The sequence below is a fragment of the Prunus avium genome, chromosome 1, assembly GCF_965620075.1.
Source record: "Prunus avium chromosome 1, drPruAviu1.hap1.1, whole genome shotgun sequence".
Classification (NCBI taxonomy): Eukaryota; Viridiplantae; Streptophyta; class Magnoliopsida; order Rosales; family Rosaceae; genus Prunus; species Prunus avium.
In genome coordinates, this window is record NC_142284.1 from 4,964,336 (window position 1) to 4,985,314 (window position 20,979).

Genomic DNA, 20,979 nt, shown 5'->3' on the forward strand with positions numbered 1-20,979 from the left:
AAGTCAGTAGGGTGGGGGATTCGAATTGGAATAATGCTACTCTTACCATATTTGTACGTCATATTCCTATATCATCTTATGTGGCAGATGAAGTGGACAATCATATAAATTAAAATTAATTTAACATTTTCTTTTCTTTTATGATTTATTGATACTTTTTAATTGATGCGACTATCCACTTCATCTGTCACATAAGGTGATATGAGAATGTGGTATACAAATGTGGTAAAAGTAGCATTACTCTTCAAATTAACGTGCAAGACGGCGAATTGTTTGTTAGATATTCATTATCGACATGTTCCAACATTAATGCGTGCCTACAACTAATTGTTTGTGAGATATTCATTGTTGACATGTTATGACATTGATGCAACTAAAACTAATTTTCAGGATTCATTAGTTGTCTAATAATGTTTGCTGCACTTGGCCCTTGATTGCACTCTTGTTCTTCGAGTATGCGACAAGAGTGAAAAATGTAAGTGAACCAAGAAATTATTAGCATAAGGGAAGGGAGAAGGATAAAGTACCATAGATGAGAAGCGTGTCTGCTTGAAAGGATGTGTGCTTTCACTCTCCCACTACTCTGTCTGGGCTTAGTGGGATGATTAATCATTTGTGTTATACAGTTATCGCATTAACATTTTTTTTTTTTTATAACTATAAGCACCTTATTTTATAAAGGAAAATTCTTGTGCCTTGATTCAGTTGAGTGATGATAGCTGTAATGGAAATGACACAACGAAAAAAGGAAGTTGAAAATTCTTGTACACTGCACAACCTACCCTGCTTTATTCTTATAAAATCATGACACATGGCATATTTTTAATGGAAGTATCATAAGCTGAGGTGGTAGTACAGTACTATTCTATAATTTCTCCCGACTATCAATCTCACAAAGTCTCTTGATCCACTGTCAACATCAGGTGCCTGCAATAATCCACCGTCCAAGGAACTCGATTCTTCCAAAGTAATTAAGAAGCAAGAGATCTTCAACAATCAGATTTCATTGGTATTTGCCAAGCAGTGTTCGAAACATCGGCCGCCTAGGCGCTTTGCCCTTTTTTTCATTTTATTTAATTAGTAATTAGCTTTTAATTATTATTTGCTTAGTGAAAAATCAGTATTTCAATATTTTAATTAGATTTCAGAAATTACTTGATAAATAATATTTAATTCTATTAAAGTCTTTTGTAGACTTTAAAAATTATTTTTAAAATTCCATTATTTAAAAATCCTATGAAATTATTTTAAGTACCCAAAAATATATTAAGATTTATTTTAATATTCCAAAAATAGATTTTAGCTTCCAAACCCTAAATCCAAGTTTCAAACCAAAAGCCCTAGCTTCTGAACTAGTTCCAAAAATAGTAATTAATTATTGTAAATTATTTATAAATATAACTTAAACTATGCTTGTTTGATAATTTAATTTTAAATATAAATTATGCTTTATGCTTAACTTATAAGTTTTTTTTTGTAGCACTATTATATGCTTTATGCTTAACTTTGTCCCCCTGTTGTATAAAAATTATGGTACTTTATAATGTATATGTCCTTTCTTTTTCTTTTTTTTATTTTTTGCATGATTTTGGTATTAATTTATAATTTATAATATAAAATAATTATATATAAAAAGATTTATCATTTTATAAATTTATTTATTTATTTTAAAATAATTTGTGAGTTCTTTTATTTTATCTTTATTTTAATTAGATTTTTATGTTTATTCCATTTGGCACAATATGTGTGTGTCCATGTGGACGTATTAATTTCCATTTAAGTGTTTTAACGGAGGGATTGACTAACGAGTGTATTAAATTGATATGGAATTAAACATTATGCATGCGACTAAGATGAAAAGAAACTTTATGTATCGAAGGCTGAAACTTGGACAATTTCATAGTAGTAAAATGATAATTACATATATGATGTTTTGGTCCTCTTGGTTACTTTGGCATGTATTCTCCCCCTCCCCCACATATGAAATCTTGGTACCGCCACCGAGAGTGATGATAGTTGAGATGATGGCAGTGGTGGTGACCATGGGCAGTTCGGGTGGTGGCGGTAACCTTGGTAAGATGGTTAGTGTACATGATTTTTTGAGGGATCCCTCAACTGAAGCTTTCTGTATATATATATGAGTTCAATACAACCAGAAGCTCTTTCACTTTTCCACATATATAAGCTTTCTTGTGCATGCTCAAAATCCTATATTTGTATTTGCTAGTTCTAATGAACCTTGAGTTCAAAGGTTTACAACAATGAATGAATAATGAAACAATTGAACAAATGAAAGTAATCGATAAACAGTCGTCAAATAACACGGGCACAGTCACCAGCCTCGCATATCATAACCGCCGTGTCTGGGTTTAACAGGCTTGCCAACTCAGGTTGGACCTTGTTATACTCTTCCCTGACAAATGTTGCAGCTTCAGCTGCATGATCAGTATCTACCAGTGCAACACAGCACCCTCTAAATCCAGCACCACTGAACCGTGCTCCAAATACGCCAGGAGCCCTTAGAAGGATCTGGCGCAATTGTATCAGTGGTTCAGAACCTTAAACAATTACAACATCAAGTTAAAATCCATTGACCATGTTACAAACTCCAATCTTAGCTTGCATTTGAGGTCACTGAAACAACTAAATATCATTTTCTCAACTATTGTTAGTATTTTGGTGGTAGCAAGAGGTTGAAATTCTATGGAATTTTATAATTGCGCAGATGTCAGAATTTCAACATGATCAAGACAAATTTATGAATTTTTGGAAAATAAGTTGAAAATAAAGTAACTGGTAGTAAAACTTCAGCCGAAATGATTTCAAAGCCAGCAAGGAGAAAGCATTGCCCAAGTCATTTCTAATGGTGATTTATATGGAAAGAATACAGGATAACCCGGTATATGTGCATGTTAGTACAGATACCATCAGAAGCAGATCAGTCTGATCCTACGCTTTTATGGGCAGAAAATACTTCAAGGCTCAAAAGAGACAACAGTCAAATGATAAGGGTCATTCAATTGACTCCCAATGCTGCCCACACAGATATTAGAAAACTAAGTTATTTTGATCAGTAGAGGACCTAGACTGAATTGAAGCATTTGAATTATCTAATCCTGGTATACCTACTTGCCCTCATGAGAAAAAGATACTTGCCATATAAAGGACGATACATAAAACTTTTATCAAAATTGGCACAAAGGACTTAGTTTATACGACACTTGAAGAAATATTAAACCCTATTTCTTAGTTTAAGAATGCATACATCGCAGTCTGTCAGAACCAGGTGACTGTCTACAGTTTGGACTACCAACAAAATAGTAAAACGAACATAGCCATAATTGGTACTACCTACAAAATTGCCCATGTAGAGACATAGGCTTATTAATATTAATAAGTGGAAATACGCTTCATTCTTTTAATCATTTCAATTAAATATTAACCTAACGACCAATTAATTTGTGTTATCATCTTTTATGCACCATGATCAGGGAAGATTCAGGAGGATGCTTTGGTAAAACATACAGTAGCTATGAACAATGGAAAGTAAATCATACCGAACAAAGGAAAGTAAATCATACCACATTCATAGTTCTGAATAGAACTTAGGCCAGATTCTGAAATGAGCGTTCCAAAATCTTCGAACCTGCCTGAAGCCCAAGCTTCGAATCCTGAAACAATCGAAAAATGTTAAGTAGTTATAAATCAATAGAGCAAAGAATAGCATAGAAATTAGAATTACATGCATATGTAATTTAAATTATTGACCATGCAAATATGGTAATACCTTTGCTAACCCGCATATTTTCTGAGAAATAATGCTCTGCTCTCTTGGCTAAATTAGGTTCTAATATGTGCTGCAAGAGAGATATTTATAAAATCATAACAGGATACATAAGCTTCATTTACATGTCTAAAGCCGTCGAATTGGAATATGGAACAAACACTTTTTTAATCCACCAAATACCTTCAATGAATTTAATGAATTTAAGTCCTCTGACATTATGTTGACAAGAAAAACTGTCTCATGATTATTGACTGAAATTGTGCACATATATATGTGTACATACAAATTTGAGACTAGTTTAAGTATTCACGAAATGCAAATAAAAAGTGAGGCCCTTTTACGAAGAATGAATGCTTTTCTATTTTTCTTGTTGTGTGTGTGTTTAAACAGGTGAAGCCAGACCCTGGAGTAAAAAAGATGAGGAAAGAAGTTTTCCCAGAAGACCTCATAAAAGTGCAAATTCTTTAAGCCTCCAAGTATGCATTCTGAGGCACACCACTGGGCATGACTTTTACACACAGTAACATAGGGTAAAAAGCATATATGTTGATCCAAAGAGAAACAAAATCTAAATATGTAAGGGAGTTTTCAACCCATGAAAGACTAGGAAAGTATTAATAGAAAGAATGAAATCCTACTTCTTAGAGTAAAAGAATTTTTTTTCTCCATGAAATTACATGTGACATGCAATACTCATTCCCACCCATGAAGAAACACTGTAGGTGCTATGCCATATGGTACCTCTAATCATGGAGTGACAAGGTCTGTAGAGATATTATAGGGTTGAACAATTGCTCTTACTAAAAACATAGAAGCTTAGTGGTCCATGATCTTAACGTGGGGTTAGTTGGAATTTTCAAGCCCATGGTTTGCTCCCATATGGTCTGAGGTTCGAAACCCCCAAAGACACCTGTCTAGCGTTTCCTGCCTCCCAAAATGTAGGAGTCGGAGCGAGGGGGCACTTTTAGGGCTGTGTCCGCGATGTGGATTGGTATAATATATTACCTAAAGCCCTCTGCCTTAGTGCATAACCAGGGTGGAAAATAATCAAAGAGATTTCTGGATAATACAATATACCAAAGAATATGAGGTTCTACAAGGAAGTTTGCAGTTGGAGAATCAAGGAAACATAAGTTAGTGATAAATGCAAGGAAGGTAATGAATCAACCTTAAGAGGCAAATCCAGCTTGTGAGAAACACAGATCGCCAGCAATATGAACAATTGCAAGATATCAAACCAAAAGGACATGCCTATGCTCCAAAGACTTTGAAATACAATATAATAATGGACTTGTGTGTGCACACACCATGAACCAGAAGAATCTCTACGGCAAAAGCTCTAGACAAATTTTCTTACCTTGTGAGTTTGATAAGCTTCTGGCTCAACTGCTTGTAGGAGGAAAAGGAAGTCAATCAATATCATCACGCAAATAATATCAACGAAAATTAAACTCAAAGGTCAGGTAAAGGTACTAGCCATTAGATAGGAGTGGCTCTGCTGCACCATCTCCAGATGCACTGGTCAAAAAGGAGAAAAAAGAATGTCAGCCAGGACGTCATAGTCTAAACAAGAGGAAGATATATTTGGAGTTGGACACAGCATTTTAACAATAATACGAAAAGAACTACGCCTATTTCTTTCTTGCCAGTTGTTCTCAATAACAAGGGAAATGGATCTTACTGCAAAAGAACTGCCGCGGCCTCTTGACACTCTGCAACTCGACGATTATATCCAGGATTTACAGTCAAATTATGCTTCAAGCCTGAAAATGCCAATAATATTTTGTATGCTTTCTGCCACTCAGTCTCGTGGTTCTCTCCCAGTTTTGGTGGGTGTATAAGCTTATGTTCTTTAGTCTACACATGCAAACTACATATATGAGACATCATGTTGCTATTAATCAAAATTAGAGCAGAATATGCTATATGCGGTCATAAAAGAAATAGATCAGGCAAATGAATAGCCCATATCAGACCAACTCCTAGTATAGCAAATGCACAACCTGGAAAAAAAAATTGGCTGACAAATAAAAGCATTAACTGATAAGGATAGCATATTATATTTTGAGGGCAGACAAACTTCTCTTTTATTGGTAATTTGGATTAACTTTGGTAAGTCTTCCTGTTTCTTTCAAGGTAGACCCCATTTTCTCTTCCCATTTTATAATTTTATATATAAACTTCAAATTTAATTTTCTAAATTCTTGAGGTTGAAGTATGTGAATTTATTCAATCAGCTTTCTTTGTTACAAGCTATCACATAGTAGGAATTTTTCCATTGTATAAATTGAAGTCTAAACTTCAAATGTTAATTGTTTCAAAGTTCTTGCAGTTGATGTTATTAAAAAAAAAATAAGTGCATATAGCTTTCTTTGGTACAACCTTTCAAATTGAAGGAAGTGGACTGATTTTCATAGTGTGTCCACCCATTTATAATCACAATTTAAACCTGTAATTCTGAAATCATATGCTTAAGCCTTTTATGTATAATACTAGAAATCATTGCTGAAATCTAGAAAATTTATGATGTAATCTGATATCAGACACAAACAAATCTGTCTACCAGGATCATTACGAAAGCAGCAGCCAAAATGTTTACTTTTATAAGAAATCACCCATACATCAGAAATTCAACATAATAGTTAAGCAATTCATGAAGATGGCTGGATCATGCAAGTCAACATAATGTAACAGTAATGCAGAATGCCTCAAATTAGAAAGCACAAAAAACTGAAATAAACATGACCAACATATCAGCAATAGAATCAGACTCTGCAGTGGAAATGAAGTCAATCCAGAGGATTTTTTTTTTTTTAAGAGCATCAAATACAGACATTTCATGCACTACCTTGCAGTTCATGCACAATAGACAACCATAGCTTGAAAGCAATATGGCTGATTGATCCAATATCCCATTTCGCAGGCCCCAAAATTCATTTTCAATCAGCCTACATACAACACAAAATTAAAACCATTAATGGTTTGATGGTGAAAGAAATGTAGAAGAGTGGTACTTGTAAAGTTCTATATTAGGGCCTGTATATAAATATAACATAAATAACTGTACCGGAATAGGATGGGCAAAAAGACACAGACTAGTGGTATCCTATGTGATAAATGAATATCAAGTTGATTAAACGGGAGTTTTTTTTTATGAGAATAGAACTTTTCATTAAAAAAAAAAGCAGTACAAAGATAGTAAACAAGGAGACCACTTCTCAATGCTGGGCTCAAAAGTAAATTTTTTTTAAAAACATCTGATAGAATATAAACTACTTGTTGGCCCACATCCTAACAGTTTAAGCTTTTGGAACTGGTAGTAAACCAGAAAATTTCATGGTATCAAAGCAGGTGATCCTGATTTTGAAAGCCTGTAATTGCAACCTTCCAATATAAGTTGAGTTTCATGCGTTGGACCCTCTAGAACTGGAGAGAGGTCTACTCTTAAGGGAAGTGTGTACCAAAGTATAAACTAATTGTTGGCCAGCATATTGGCCCCTCAAATGTTAAAGAAACCTACCGATCATACTCAATATTCTCTTCAGGGGACACAGCTAAGTTATTTGCAGTTTCCAAAGCCATTAGGTAAGCTACGCCGACCTGTCAACATGTAAGTGTAAGATTAATGGGTTGAATGTCACTGGGAGGAACTCTCCTCAATAAAGAAATTAAAAGCTCCACAAGATGTATACTACAGAAACAGTCTTTAAACAATATAATTTTACTGATAAAAATTCCGCATTTGACTAATTCTTACATAAAGAGTTTCACTTCAATTGTAAGTTCACACTGATTCCGAGCAACTAACACCAAGTCTCAACTGATGCAGCCGTGGTAGCATGCCTTCATCTACAAATTTCTGAATTATAACCTAACCCCAGTGGCCAAAAATAATGGTAGCTACTAATGGGTTGGATTTTCAACTGAATCTTTATCCTTTAAAATTTCAAAACTCATAATTTCTTACATTTTCATATAACTCTAACAGTGTAGAATTGTACAAATGGCAACTGGTTAATGTATGTGCTTTTTGTTTTTGTTTGTGTATGAACTTCTTGAAACGGAAGATAAAATCAGTCAACTAAGTTTGACCTCTTAAATATAGTCCTAATTTACTACTTCTCTCGCCTAAAAAGAAATATAAAACAAATCATTCTTTTTTCTACACTAGTAGTAAATATTTTCCAGAAAGGCAAGGTGCAAACCTAGTCCAAGAAAGGTATACAAGAAATACCCCTAGTAAGCAATAAATCAAACTCTGTAGATTTTACAAAGAGTAATAATACATGGCATTTCTTGACACAAAACTCATATATAGTGGCACCTAAGGCGTAATGAGAATATTTTGTATGCAATCATCTTTTATTGTCATCATTTAACAAGAAAGGAAACAACAAGTTAGACAAACTTACAGCAGCAGAGGAGCTCAGGCCTGAACTGTCCATACCTTCAGGACCTATTATATATCCTATGATACCCTACAAGAAGTGAAACAATTCATCTTATAATTAACTGTTTAATGAAAGATGGCATAGAACCATCAGAAAACAGATTATATGCAGACAAGTTTCCAACAAAAATGCCCATCTCTGTCACTTCTTTATCTTTCTTAGAAAAAAAAATTAGTAAAAAGTTATCATAGTCCAATTAAGAAGTGCATGGAATATTATGTTCAATAAATCAACATTTATTTTACTAATCAGAAGAAGAAGAAAAAGTAAAGAATTGAGAAGAAGGTCATTAAAGACATATCTCTAACCTGGACAAGAGAGTTCTGCCTACTCTGTAATGCATAGAGGGCTCCTCTTGCATAACTTCCCCAATCGCTTTCTTCATCTATTTCTATTTTGGAAGCATCATTTGCATTCTTCCTAGGGCATTGAACTTCATCAACTCTAAAAAACCAATACGAAATAATCAAGTTCACCAGATGGCACATGATTACACAATGAAATGCAAGTAAAATAATGACTTACTAAGAAAAGTTGATACATATAAAATAGGAATACTCAAGATTGGGTACATAGGGTCCACGCAGCAAACTGAAGGCCTATGCACTAAAACAAAGGCCTACGTAACAAACCGAAAGGCCCAAGCACCTAATATTTGGCTACCCTTGAAAAGTTATATAAAAAGTGCTATTTTTTAAAAGGTGTAATTTTTTTTCCAGTTTTGATAGAACTGTAGAAACTCAGTAAGCATGGATTTGAAATAAATAAACGAAAGAACGCATAAAATTAAGAAATACCAGGAGTAAAGACCCCACACCTGAACCTAGCTTCACCTTTAAACTGTCCTGAACGCAGTATAACCTACAGCAAGAATTCAATGACTCAGCAAGCAGATGACAATGGAAGTAACAATCAGAATTGAATATGAGGAAACTAACTTTAAAGTTCAAATTTCATAGTTTAGTTTAAAAGTTTCTCTAGTATAAGTTTTTGTTCAATAATCCCATATTTTCAATGCATTCACAGAATTTCAAGAGTTTGTTCTTCATGACAAACAATGATTCAACTTCATATCTGAGCAAACAAAATCATGCATTTGATAATGAGATACTCTATGGATCATTCATAGTCCCAAAGCATTATAAAAATATTAAGATTTTGGTTTTCTCATGACCAATAATGATCCCACTGCATCTTCAAGCAACCAAAAACACATATGTCATGGTGAGATACTCCATGGGTCATTCAACCATGGCACTCACACAATGAGAGACGAAGGGGAGGGGCAGAGACTTTAGGTACGGAAAAACTATTCAATCTTCATTGAAGGTCTCAGAGACTCAATCAAACTATAGTTGGGATCCACAATTTATGTAATACAGATATGTAGGTGCTAGGAATCAAATAATAAGGTCAAACAAAGCAAAGAACAAGTGGCGTGTGCTGAAACAAACTGAATTAAAACCAATGCAAGAGCAAAGCCGCCAAGCTGGGTGAAAAGCTTGCACCAAACACAACTTTATTGGAGTTCAAACTTCAAAAGGAGAACACACACACACACACACACACACACACACACACACACACAAAACAACAACAAGAAGAAGAAATTACTCAGCGGTTTATGGTTTAACAAAAACATGGATAACAACCTAATAATCTGCTGTCAGAATTAAAGGACAGGGATAACAGCTTAATAATCTCCTCTTTACATCAACAAGTACAAGTAGATTGCAAAGTGCCCATTTTTGAGGACCTTCAGGAATTTAATACCCAGTCAACAAACCATGGATGCATCAAGGAAACTCCTGGATTTCTTAGATGAAAAAATGGAAGAGCAGACCCGGTAAGGTAGAAGCTGCCCTGGTCAATGTACCCTAAACCATATTGATGTACATTATTGCACCTTGTAGGTACACACTCAGCAACCCCCAAATTCATATAAGGTTTGAGATTGCGCATCCTAATTAAGTTGCATTTCCAGAGATTTCACATCTTCTTAAATTCTTCTTTATTCTTGTTCATTCAATAACAATTTTAAATAAATAAAAAAACTGAAAAAGGCTCTATGCTTTCAAAGAAAATGATTTGTTGACCTCAGTCTGCTATTACTTGTTAATTAGAGTGATGTTTTCATATTAAATACTGTATAAAGTAAAACTAGTTGACCAAGATTTTTGGGCATCATCACTGGTTTTCTAGACTCATTAAAAGAATATATTTTATAGTTACCTGAGTGTCACCGGAAGGAACAAAACCTAGAAGTATTCCCTTATTAATTGTCATAGCTGATACAGTCCCTCCCTGCAACCATTTAAAATAGGTGAACATAGCTTTTTGACATATTACCCAAAAAATAATAGAATGAAAACAACAAAGTTTGGCATCTAACAGAAAGCCTAATAGAAACTAGCAAATTAACCAATAACATGCACTGGTAAAATGTTACATACGATTCTATGAACAGTGACTTAGTAATCAAAAGGTAATAAATTAACAGCTACAGAAAACCTCAAAAAGCATATGGAAACAAACTTTTTTAGATGAACAACAAATAAAATTTAAAATTTTACTGAAAACTAGATCATCAAGAGGTCAACATGTGCATATCATCGAAAGAAACCGAAAACTAACCTGGTGATCAATATGAGCTCCTAATGGACAAATTCGATAAGGAGAAACTACAACCCGAACGTCTTCGATACCTCTCCCAGCCATTTCTGAAACTGTCTGCCTAATTCCATTTAACTGCAATACACATAAATATAATTAGCACACAAAATAATATTTTTGATCCAGACCGCATTGCAAAATGATTAAACAGAGGCCAGAAACAATGCATGCTAACATACCCATCAAGTTTCTAAATAAAACCCAAGCTTTATATAATCCAAATAATTCAACCCACAGTGAAGATAATTCTAAGGCAAGGTTAATTAGCATTCAAAAGTTAGTTCCCTTGCTTTTGAGGAACCAATGACAACCCAGTTCTTGCTTCCAAAAGCTAGAACATGTCAGCTAAACAGTGCTAATGTTGGCATTGATATACTAGTGACTTCAATTCAACATACACGTACCAAGAAACTGGAATTTGGTGGATCAACAATGCACTATCCCATACACTATTTACAACACTGATAAGATTGTTACATGAGCAGAAGAGAGGAGAAAGAAAGAACCCATATAAAATCTCAGTGGATCAAAGAGTACCTGAGCTTCAGAAGGCCAAGACCACTCACCCATCTTCCCAAATGATCTAAGAATCGCCAATCTAATCGATCCCAATGCAAATGCAGAAGCTTTTTTAGCTTTAACGTAAAAGATTTGTGGATCTCAGGAGATGATATGAAATTGAAGAAAAAATCATTACCTTCTTCGACAGTCAGTGTAGGCCAGAGCGGCATATCCGGTTAAAACGTCAAATCAACTATTTTCAAGTAAATTACACGTATCATCCTTTTTGTTTACAGCAGCAGCTTTATATTTCGATTTTCGACCAAACAAAAAGACTATAACATTACCATTTTTGTTGTCAAACGGGAAGGGAACATCACTTCAGAAAATTATTGCCCACTGCCCAATAAGATAATTTGCTCGTTTTATCTTTATAGAAAGACATTGTCTAAGTCGGGCCCAACCCTGAGTGGTTTTTGGGCTTTTTCAGCCTAAAATGCATCTTTCTTTTGAAAATGGAATATGCACTTATAGTGAGGGCAGAATCATAGAGAGGTTTGGCTACTATTTTAGATCCAGATTTGAGTGCAAAAATGTGGACTTTAAGCTCCCTTTCTTTTCTAATCTAGTGCCAACTTTTGCCAAAAAAACACTTTTTGTTAATATGGATAGCACTGTTTTGTTATTTCTGGCCAATAACACAATGACACGTGAAAAAGTTAGCCAATATATCATTGCATTATTGGTCGGGATAGTAAAAAGTGATATCCCGTTGCATGAGAGTGTTTCTCTACAGTTGGGTTCAGCCTTGCATATAAGGCACATAATTTTTCTGTCTCAAGCTGCATCAAGGCACGATCGTGCATCTTCCAGACTTGATAAGCATCAATCTCAACACCTTCAATATCTAAATCTTTATCAAAATGTGCAGGACATTTCCTTGAACCATCCACAAAATCCAAGAGGCCACGACCTTCAAGAAGAAGATTCATTTGGAAATGCCAAGTCCAATAATTTGTATCATCAAGCTTGACTGTCACAGATGTATGTAGAAATAGTAGGAATGAGAGTTGCAATCGGAGATTGAACAAGTTGAAGTTGAGTATGAGTCACCATCTTGTAGTCACCATCTTGTTGAACAACAAAAAGAAAGAAAGAGTTGCAAAGAACAGTCGATGAGGCAATAGAGTGAACATGTAGTAGGCAAAGCGTAAAGAACAATTCTTGGCACTATCGTGAAGAAAGAAAAGCCAAAGAACCAGAAGCAAGAGAACAAAGATGAGTAGAGATTGGAAGGGGGAAGCAGAAAAGCTCGGAATTGATCAAGTACATTGAAAATTCCCAAAACCGAGTATCAATTGAGTATTATCCCAAAATCAACAACAAAACCCAATTGAGACGTCCTCAAATCAAATATGAGACTGAAAAGTCCCAAATAACAAGCTGAATAGAAACACTAAAGGCAGTTTGATGAAATTGATAATTCAAGAATGAAGTGGAAGAATCAGATATAGACGTCGATTTCCATGAAGTTCTAGAAAAGAATGTCAAGGCATAGAAAGCGGAAGCAGAAGAACGCAGGATCGATCCATGGCTCTTGTTACCATGTTAACGAAAGGGAAAAATAGAGAGAAAATTAAGAAGAAGATGAACCTTTCTGTATTATTTCTCATATTACTCTACAATACAGAGAGTTAAGCTTTATAAGGCTCTAACTGATTACAACAGTTTACTAACTAATCTAACATCAATCAATGACTAAGTGACACTTGTCACAATCCTAGCTCTACATACTATAACACCTATGTCTTATGTGATTAGTGAGATTTATAATGTACAATTTATGCAATGCATGAATGAACTTCAATTCTTACCCAACTCGTTAATCTATATAATAAGGCAAGCAAATATGCACGTCACATACCATGCATTTTACCATTGTGATTCTGAATGCCCCATTATATAAACTAACACCCATCTCAATTATCTCATAATTCCCCTTTTGTTAGTCATCTTGTCCACACCATTGATCTCCAAGCCCAAATCACCCAATCGACAATTATACCACTGATTTCCTAGTCTACTGTGCATACGGGCTCGCCTGAACTTGGTCCCTACAATGGTCAGACTCAACTACACAAAAGATCCTTCCTATTACCCTCTTTTCCATAATTTCTTTATCAACCTAAAAATTCCAACCACCACCGACAACATATGAACATGTCAATATTAATCAAATTATAATGATAATTGACAACATGTAAACACCCAATATCAAGGATAATAATCAAACAATGTTACCAAGCATAATATAGTGTTCACAATATTTAATTAAATCAATTTATGTAAAGCCTCCCCAAGAAAAACCCCTACCTCAAATCCAAAGCTATTGTATAACTCCCAGTTGTAAGTCCAAACACTTTGAGCTTCTCCAAAATCTCACCACACTTAGTTCTCACTCTCTTTTTTCCTTTTGTCTACGATGTTTAGGAAACTAACACAACTTGAAGAACCTATGATCCAAGAACTATTAGATAGGGCTATTTATAGTAAGCTAGAGTCAGCAAAGATATATAGATGAAGCTTAATATTATGCCACATAACTAGCCTATAGGTTGCTACACTACTTGGGTGGCTTGAAGGTAAACTGCTACCCCAAATAGCCTTATGTGTAGGCTTTCTAGAGTGCTTAGTGAGCACTCTCCAATTAAGTTTATATATATAAGAGGGTTATTCGCAGCAATGGTCCCTCAACTATACCCGTAGTTACACTTTGGTCCGTCAATTCAATTATTAGTTGCAGGGGTCACTCAACTAGGTGCTATGTTGCACCAGTAGTCCTTCCGTCAAACTCAGTTAAATTTTCTGTCAAAAATGAGGGTAAGTTTGGAAATTCATCCACAACCCTCTTTTTTTTTTTTTTTTTTGTTGAATAGGGGGGGCAGGGCCCCAGCAAAAGAAACAAAACTAACTAAAATCCAAGCAGACCCAGCGGGACTTAGAGGCTCCCATCGCATCCTCAGCTAATAAGGTGCCAATCCAATCTGGAGCAAATTCAAGGGGCCAAATGCCCATATCACTGTTGTAGCTAGCCTGGGCTAGACAGTCAGCCACACAATTTTGCTCACGGTATACATGGTTAACACCACAGTTACCAAGTTGATCTACAAACTTGCTGCAATCTGAGATCACTCTAGCAAGAGGATGGAATCTAAGTGACCCAGAATTTTGGAGGATGCCTCTGGAGGCTTTGTGGGAGGAGGAAGAGAGGCGGAGCTGGGAGTGAAGGTGTTGGAAGAGGGAGAGAGACTGGGTATGGTCCAACTTGGAGCACGATCGTCACAGACCTGAGTAAGAGGAGATGGATTTAGGGCCAGAGAGTTGGGAAGCGAGAGATGTGGAGGCCACCGCCATGTCTGACTCAGTGAGTTAGAGCTTCCGAGTTGGGGTTTGCTTGCTCTGTGTTTTTACTTGTATTTCACGAGTGAGAGAGTGAGTCACTGAGAGAAAGAGGGTGGTTGGGTTTTATGGTAACCAGAAGGTGGTTGGAATCGGGATTAATGGTGGTTATGTGGAGGTTACTGTTTCAATTTAAAAGGTTGGGACCATGAATATTCATGAGGTTATTGTTTGCTGGGGATAGGGATGTGCAGAGGGTTTCTTTTGTTCTACACCAATGGGGCTGCAAATTTTAAGTTCGCTCAGAGAGAGAAAGGGAGGGTTGTGGAGGAGAGGGAGGGGTTGTGGATGAATTTCCAAACTTACCCTCATTTTTGACAGAAAATTTAACAGAGTTTGACGGAAGGACTACTGGTGCAACATAGCACCTAGTTGAGTGACCCCTGCAACTAATAATTGAATTGAGGGACCAAAGTGTAAATACGGGTATAGTTGAGGGACCATTGCTGTGATTAACCCTATATAAGAATACCTATTTTTCTTACACCTCATGCTTTAATTGGTTTTTAAGGACTCCATAATGCAACACGTCAATCTATAAGAGAAAGCTTAGTAAGCAAGAAAAACCTTTCTAAAAAGTGTGTGTATATAATGAATATTAAATAAGGTTGAAATGAATTGATATAGTTAAAGCCATATAATAAGATTTGATAGGCTATAGCTAGATTCACGTGGATTGCCATACAACTAATATATATATATAGTATTGAAAACTAATAATTATAATTATTTAATTCTCATGAAATATTAATATACATATTTAAAAATATGGGCTTTCACATTCAAACCCTTTTTTTTCCCAACTCTTTACTCAAATTTTAAGTCTGCAACTTTATTAAATTGTTTAAAAATAGTTTAAGTCTAAATTTTTTTTTCATGGATAACTTTTCTTCATTTAATCTTTTTCAAATAACTTTATAATTTAATTTTTTTGAACAATTTGACCTTAAAAAAATTGAAATTCCATAAATATAATTTTATTTGAGAAATAGGTGGGTATTTATAGAGTTTGGAGTGAGTTTTGGGGTTGGATATGATTTAGATTAATTTAAAATATTATTTTAACCGTTGGATTTAAATTTTAGTCGTTTGATCTTTTTTTTACTGTTAAAATAGCTTGCATTTAATATGGATCGTTGATTTGGGTCATTGTTAGATATTATTTTTTTTTAAGTGTTACGACAGCATATGCGGCACCAGCAGCGTGACACATGGCGCTCTATTGATTCCTCCTTGCATATGGGTTAAAACTTAGAATATTTTGGGTTTGGCCTCATGGGTTGGAGATGGCCTTATAGTCTAAAAGAAGTTGAGGTTCCACCTCAAAGCTAGCTGGTAATAGGAGAGTAGTACAACTCCTTATAAACTCTTGATATGTTTCTCAACTTTCCAATATGGGACATTCCATACATGTATTTATTTTATTAATTGAACAACTATTGTTTATGAAATTTGAACCTATGTGCACTAGAGCAAATGGTTATTGCTAACTTATTTTTATTATAATTCAAACTACATACACAACTTGATTGAAAAATTACTTTAGTTAAGCATGTTTAAATCTAATGTATCATAAATAAATAAATAAATTAAAAAAAAAGCATGTGTTAAATCTAATGTATCATAAAAACTTCGTCAGATTGAATATGTTACAAAGAAAAGAGTTTGTATTTTTTGGGCATTCAAATACATTTTTTATTTATTTATTTTTATACAAAAAGAGTTCAATTACAAACACAAACCACGCGGGCATACGAATACAGTTGCATTTCAAGCATAGTCATGGTTGTCTTAGCTTTGTTCAAGGAGTTCAAATTGACCTACTAGCTATTGCTCTTTTCTTCCATCGAGTTATTAACTTAATAACGAATCATATCAAATCATGAGCGAAGAGAGGGTAAACCCAGGGAGGCCCCTCCTCAATCCCAAGTTCTTCCCTTTAGCCATAAATTTCATCATTTTTTAGGTTGAAATAAATTTCGTAATGTTTCAAAACAAGTCTTCCATTCCTTTCAAAACAAGAATGATTTTCATGTTGATAAGGTGATAAAGTTTTTACTCTTTTGTGGCTACGTTAAATTAATTCCACTCCCTTGGTGTTAGCGCAAATAATGAAGGCGATAAGATAACGGATTAAGATTCGGATAAGTCAAATATTCCGTTCCCTCTAATATTCCAAAAAAAGAAAATTGATTCTACATCCATGCATATTTCTAACTATTTTAAGTTTTACATACTACATATTCTTCTATGATAATGTGCCTAGTATTAAGGTTCATTGAGATAATAACCGACTTACATGCCTATAAAAGTGTTTCAGGTTCATCACTCTTTTATCCACCAATACATCCCAATATGATAAAAATATAAACAAATACAATCTGATTTCTATATGTCTCGTACCGTAATTAGTCACATAATTAGAGAGAGGTAACCATAAGATAAACAAATACAACCGCAAAAACAATTAAAAATAATAATTAATCCGTAATATCGAGATTTTTAAAAATTAGCTATTATTATAATTTTTATAAAAATAAAAATAAAAATAAAAAAACTATTAAATTAAAATAAGGAAGATCATCTAAAAGGGCAAATTAGTCAATCCACAAAAATAAAACACAATCATTCCCAATCACGGACTCCATTCCCGTACTCAAGGGTTATTCAGTTTCTTTTACACACACTCTCTCTCTCTCTCTCTTTCTCAAATCCAAACTACGCAGCGCTCTCTCTCCGTCTCCCTCTGCAACAAATGGCGACCGCCATGAAAAAGGTCGAGAAGATCCGCCAGATAGTCCGGCTAAAACAACTCGTGATGCGCTGGAAGCTAACGAGCCTCCGCCGCCGCTCCGTCCTCTCCTACGACGACTCGGGCCCCTTCCCGTCCGGTTCGAACCGGCGCATCCCCGCCGGTTTTCTAGCGGTCTACGTCGGAGCGGAGCGAATCCGGTTCGTGATCCAGGCCCGGTTCGTGAACCTCCCGGTGTTCGTCGGATTACTAAAAAAGGCCGAGGAAGAGTTCGGGTTCGGGTGCAGCGGAGGCCTCGTGTTGCCTTGCGAGGTTGGGTTTTTCAAAGAGATCTTGAGATTTCTCGAGAGGGATGAGAGCAAGTTTGGACGGCTGGGATTGGAAGAGTTCTTGAAGATGGTTTCTGAAGTGGGTTTTGATTCTTGCAAGGAATTGGCGTCCAATGCTGCTGCTAATTCCTCTTGCCATGCCTTCACTCCTCTGTTGCAGAAAGCAAGGGGCTGAGGTGAAGTGTTCTAGATCTTCTCAGCAATGTTAGGTTCTAAATCTGAACATCTCTAATGCCTTTGGTTTTTTTGGGAAAAGGTTTTTAGCTATGCTTCCAATTAATAGTGATTAGGAAATTGTATATGGTGGTGGGCACTGGGCAGCCAAAATGTGATGCCATCCTTGAAAACCCATCTTGAAATTGTAGTACTTGCTTTGAGGGGGATTTCAATGAGATGTAGTTCTTGAACTTCTCCTTTTTTTTCTTTTTTCTTTTTTGAAGCATCAGGTTGTTTCAATGATGCTGTTAGTTGATGATGATGAAATCTTAGGAACTGTGTTAGCAAGAAATTGAAATTTTCTTTGGAATTAATTTTAACCTTTATGATTAATGTTGACTATTTATATATGTGCTTGTATTAAATTTGGTCTCTTTCATCTATTGATTATTGAATTGCTTACACGCTACTGTTAGTTAATTTGCTGATGCATTTTGGTTTACATTTTGCAATCTTTTTGTTCTCTCTCTAGGCAGAAAAACTTTCTTTTAACGGGCCGGCCAATAGTGCTATTCCCGTTGCATGAAAGTCTCTCTCCTCTCCTCTATGGGAGATGATCATTTTAGAGAAGCTCTCATGTTTGGAACTTGGAGTTTCCTTCTAAATTTCCTAAATTTTTATTTTATGAAAGTGGATGCAGATCGAGTTTGCTAAGGGGGTTGGCGGGGTAGGTCTCAAAATTCCAACCACAACCATGTAGAGCATATAGGCTTCAAAGGTCACTTACTGCCATAGATTTTTGAAAGATTCTGAAAATATTATAATCTGAAGTCCAAGCAGGCATATATAAAAGGCTAAAAATATCAATAAACCCATTGGCTTTAGATGTGTCTTCTAGCTCTGTTTTGGTGCAGGTGCTGATAATGTTACAGTCATGGTTTTAGAAGTTGTTGACATACAAGTTAGGTTAGGAATTCTGTTGGCGCAATGACAATGATGGGAGTTATGTTTCTTACATTTTTAATGTTGTAAATTTTGTACAAATGAATATAAAAAAACAAAAGCACTTCTGGTTTTGAAGAAAATAGAACAGTTGGAGCATGAGAATGGAGTTGGGTTTTCAAAACTTGATTTCATATTATGATTTATGATTGCACTTTTATATAATATATTATAAATATAATTTTACTATTTGTGCATATTCAATTTTAAAAGGGTAATGTAGTCGCTTCCACTGTTCAAAAATTTAGAAGTCCTTTACCAGGCATCCATTAATTATAGTTTATTTGTGTTTGTGCTGCTTCATGCTTGATGCCATGCCTGCATGGAACATTGTCCACTTTCAGGTAGTAGGACCAAAAATAAGGAAGTTGACGTGAGATTGCATTATTTGCCCAATGTATTATTAATGGAACTTACTAGGAAGGAAGTTTGTGGGGGAAGTGGATCGTTAGTGTCTTCTCACCCTTGAATAAACATAGGGTGCTTGTGTGCAACTGCGGGATGGGATAGCATAGCGTGATTGGTCGGGATAGAAAAACAGTGTTATCTCGTTTCATATAAGTTTTTCTGATTTGGTTGATGGGAAATGAGGTTTGAACATGGGAAATCAAATGATTTTCTATATTTGGCAAGTCCGGGTATAGGAAATGGTTGTCTGTCACATGGAAAAATATGGGACAAATGAAGCCATTCACCCCCTTTGGTTTCATTTTCCCTTTCCATGGAAAACTAAGATTAGCATTAAATGCACCTTTTTCATGATTATTTTGTCTTCATTAATAATTTAGAATTACAATATACCATTAAATGCATTATTTTCTTATTTTATCTAATATGGGTATAATTGGAAAATTTAACCTTTTTTTTAACAATCCTACACAAACTTAACATGGAAAATGAAATAAAGGGATATTTCTTAGTTACAAGAAACATTATAAATATTAAATATATAAGGTAAAAGGCGGAAAATGGTGAAACATCAAAAATACTAGAAAATTCTCTTGGTTAATGCAAACATTAAGAATTGAAATTATTACAATTATTAATTAAATGAGAACAATATGGTAAATTTAAACTTTTTTCATATATACAAAATTTAAAATTAAGACAAAGTCAGATAATGGTTCCTATTTTTATGGAATATAACTACCTATTTCATCTTTCTTAATTTTAAAATAAATCAAATCAAATCAATTGGCACACACGTGAGCGTGTGCTAGTGAATATTAAACGGATCGAGATTTGCAAGGAGTTTGGAATTCAAGTTGTTAACAATATTATCCGTGCACTTGAAGTCATGTGTTTGACTCTTACCTCTCTTAAATCTCGCTTGTTTAAAACAAAACAAAAACATACCAAAATTTCATAAGAAAATTAGGAGTTTAGGTGAAATATTAAAAAAATAATTATTGAAACAAGTTAATTTTGATAATCTTGAAATTAAATAAACATGACGAATATAATGCAAGGAGCATGCGTAGTAAGTATGAACTTCTTTCCAGTTTAAAAATTAGACACAGTGATGATGATGTATGTACGACTTAATATAAAAATGCGCCTCCAAAAATAATTAAAGACTTGAAGAGGAGAGAGAAGAGAGGGGCAAAATGGTAATATTGAAAAAAAGCTCACATGCAAGATGGAGGGAGAAAAAAGCTAAAGAGGTTTTAATTTAAAATTAAGTTTTGGGGCATGGTGCCATCTGCCTGCGGGGTCCACGCTGAGTTATAGATGAAGACAGAGGACGAGGATCTGATTGAAAACTGAAAATTTCCGCATGGGGATAGTACTACTAGTAGTAGTTTAGAGGCTACGGAGACGTGCTACGGAAAAACTTTCAAAACAAAAACAGAAATTTGCAAGGCACTC

At 34.9% G+C, this 20,979-nt stretch overlaps 1 protein-coding gene and 1 pseudogene across 2 annotated transcripts; one reads left to right on the forward strand and one right to left on the reverse strand.

The window, feature by feature from the left end:
• Window positions 1-2,134: 2,134 nt before the first annotated feature.
• On the reverse strand, window positions 2,135-11,754 carry GALAK (galacturonic acid kinase). Of its 2 annotated transcripts, XM_021969491.2 has the most exons (15): window positions 11,609-11,754; window positions 11,449-11,509; window positions 10,873-10,986; window positions 10,471-10,542; window positions 9,056-9,099; window positions 8,547-8,682; window positions 8,200-8,265; window positions 7,308-7,387; window positions 6,636-6,735; window positions 5,469-5,644; window positions 5,265-5,305; window positions 5,145-5,173; window positions 3,788-3,857; window positions 3,582-3,671; window positions 2,135-2,558 (listed from the first exon to the last, which is right to left on the reverse strand). In XM_021969491.2, exons 2-15 carry the CDS (start codon window positions 11,479-11,481, stop codon window positions 2,314-2,316), a joined length of 1,296 nt encoding a protein of 431 aa, XP_021825183.1. In that variant the 5' UTR covers window positions 11,482-11,509; window positions 11,609-11,754; the 3' UTR covers window positions 2,135-2,313. The 2 variants fall into 2 exon arrangements, with proteins under 2 accessions (XP_021825183.1, XP_021825184.1); XM_021969492.2 differs by lacking the exon at window positions 11,609-11,754 and having other exon boundaries at window positions 2,326-2,529; window positions 11,449-11,599.
• Window positions 11,755-17,519: 5,765 nt separating this feature from the next.
• LOC110766197 (protein SMALL AUXIN UP-REGULATED RNA 51 pseudogene) lies at window positions 17,520-18,518 on the forward strand (annotated as a pseudogene).
• Window positions 18,519-20,979: the final 2,461 nt, after the last annotated feature.

What these genes read in the sequence shown, in the direction of transcription:
- GALAK (XM_021969491.2), bottom strand. Translation starts at nt 11,481, where the DNA reads ATGGGTGAGTGGTCTTGGCCTTCTGAAGCTCAG. An exon ending in CTTGGCCTTCTGAAGCTCAG is followed by an intron (nt 10,987 to 11,448) that starts GTACTCTTTGAT and finishes TGTGTATTGCAG; the next exon opens with TTAAATGGAATTAGGCAGAC. An exon ending in TATTCAGAACTATGAATGTG is followed by an intron (nt 2,559 to 3,581) that starts GTATGATTTACT and finishes TAATTGTTTAAG; the next exon opens with GTTCTGAACCACTGATACAA.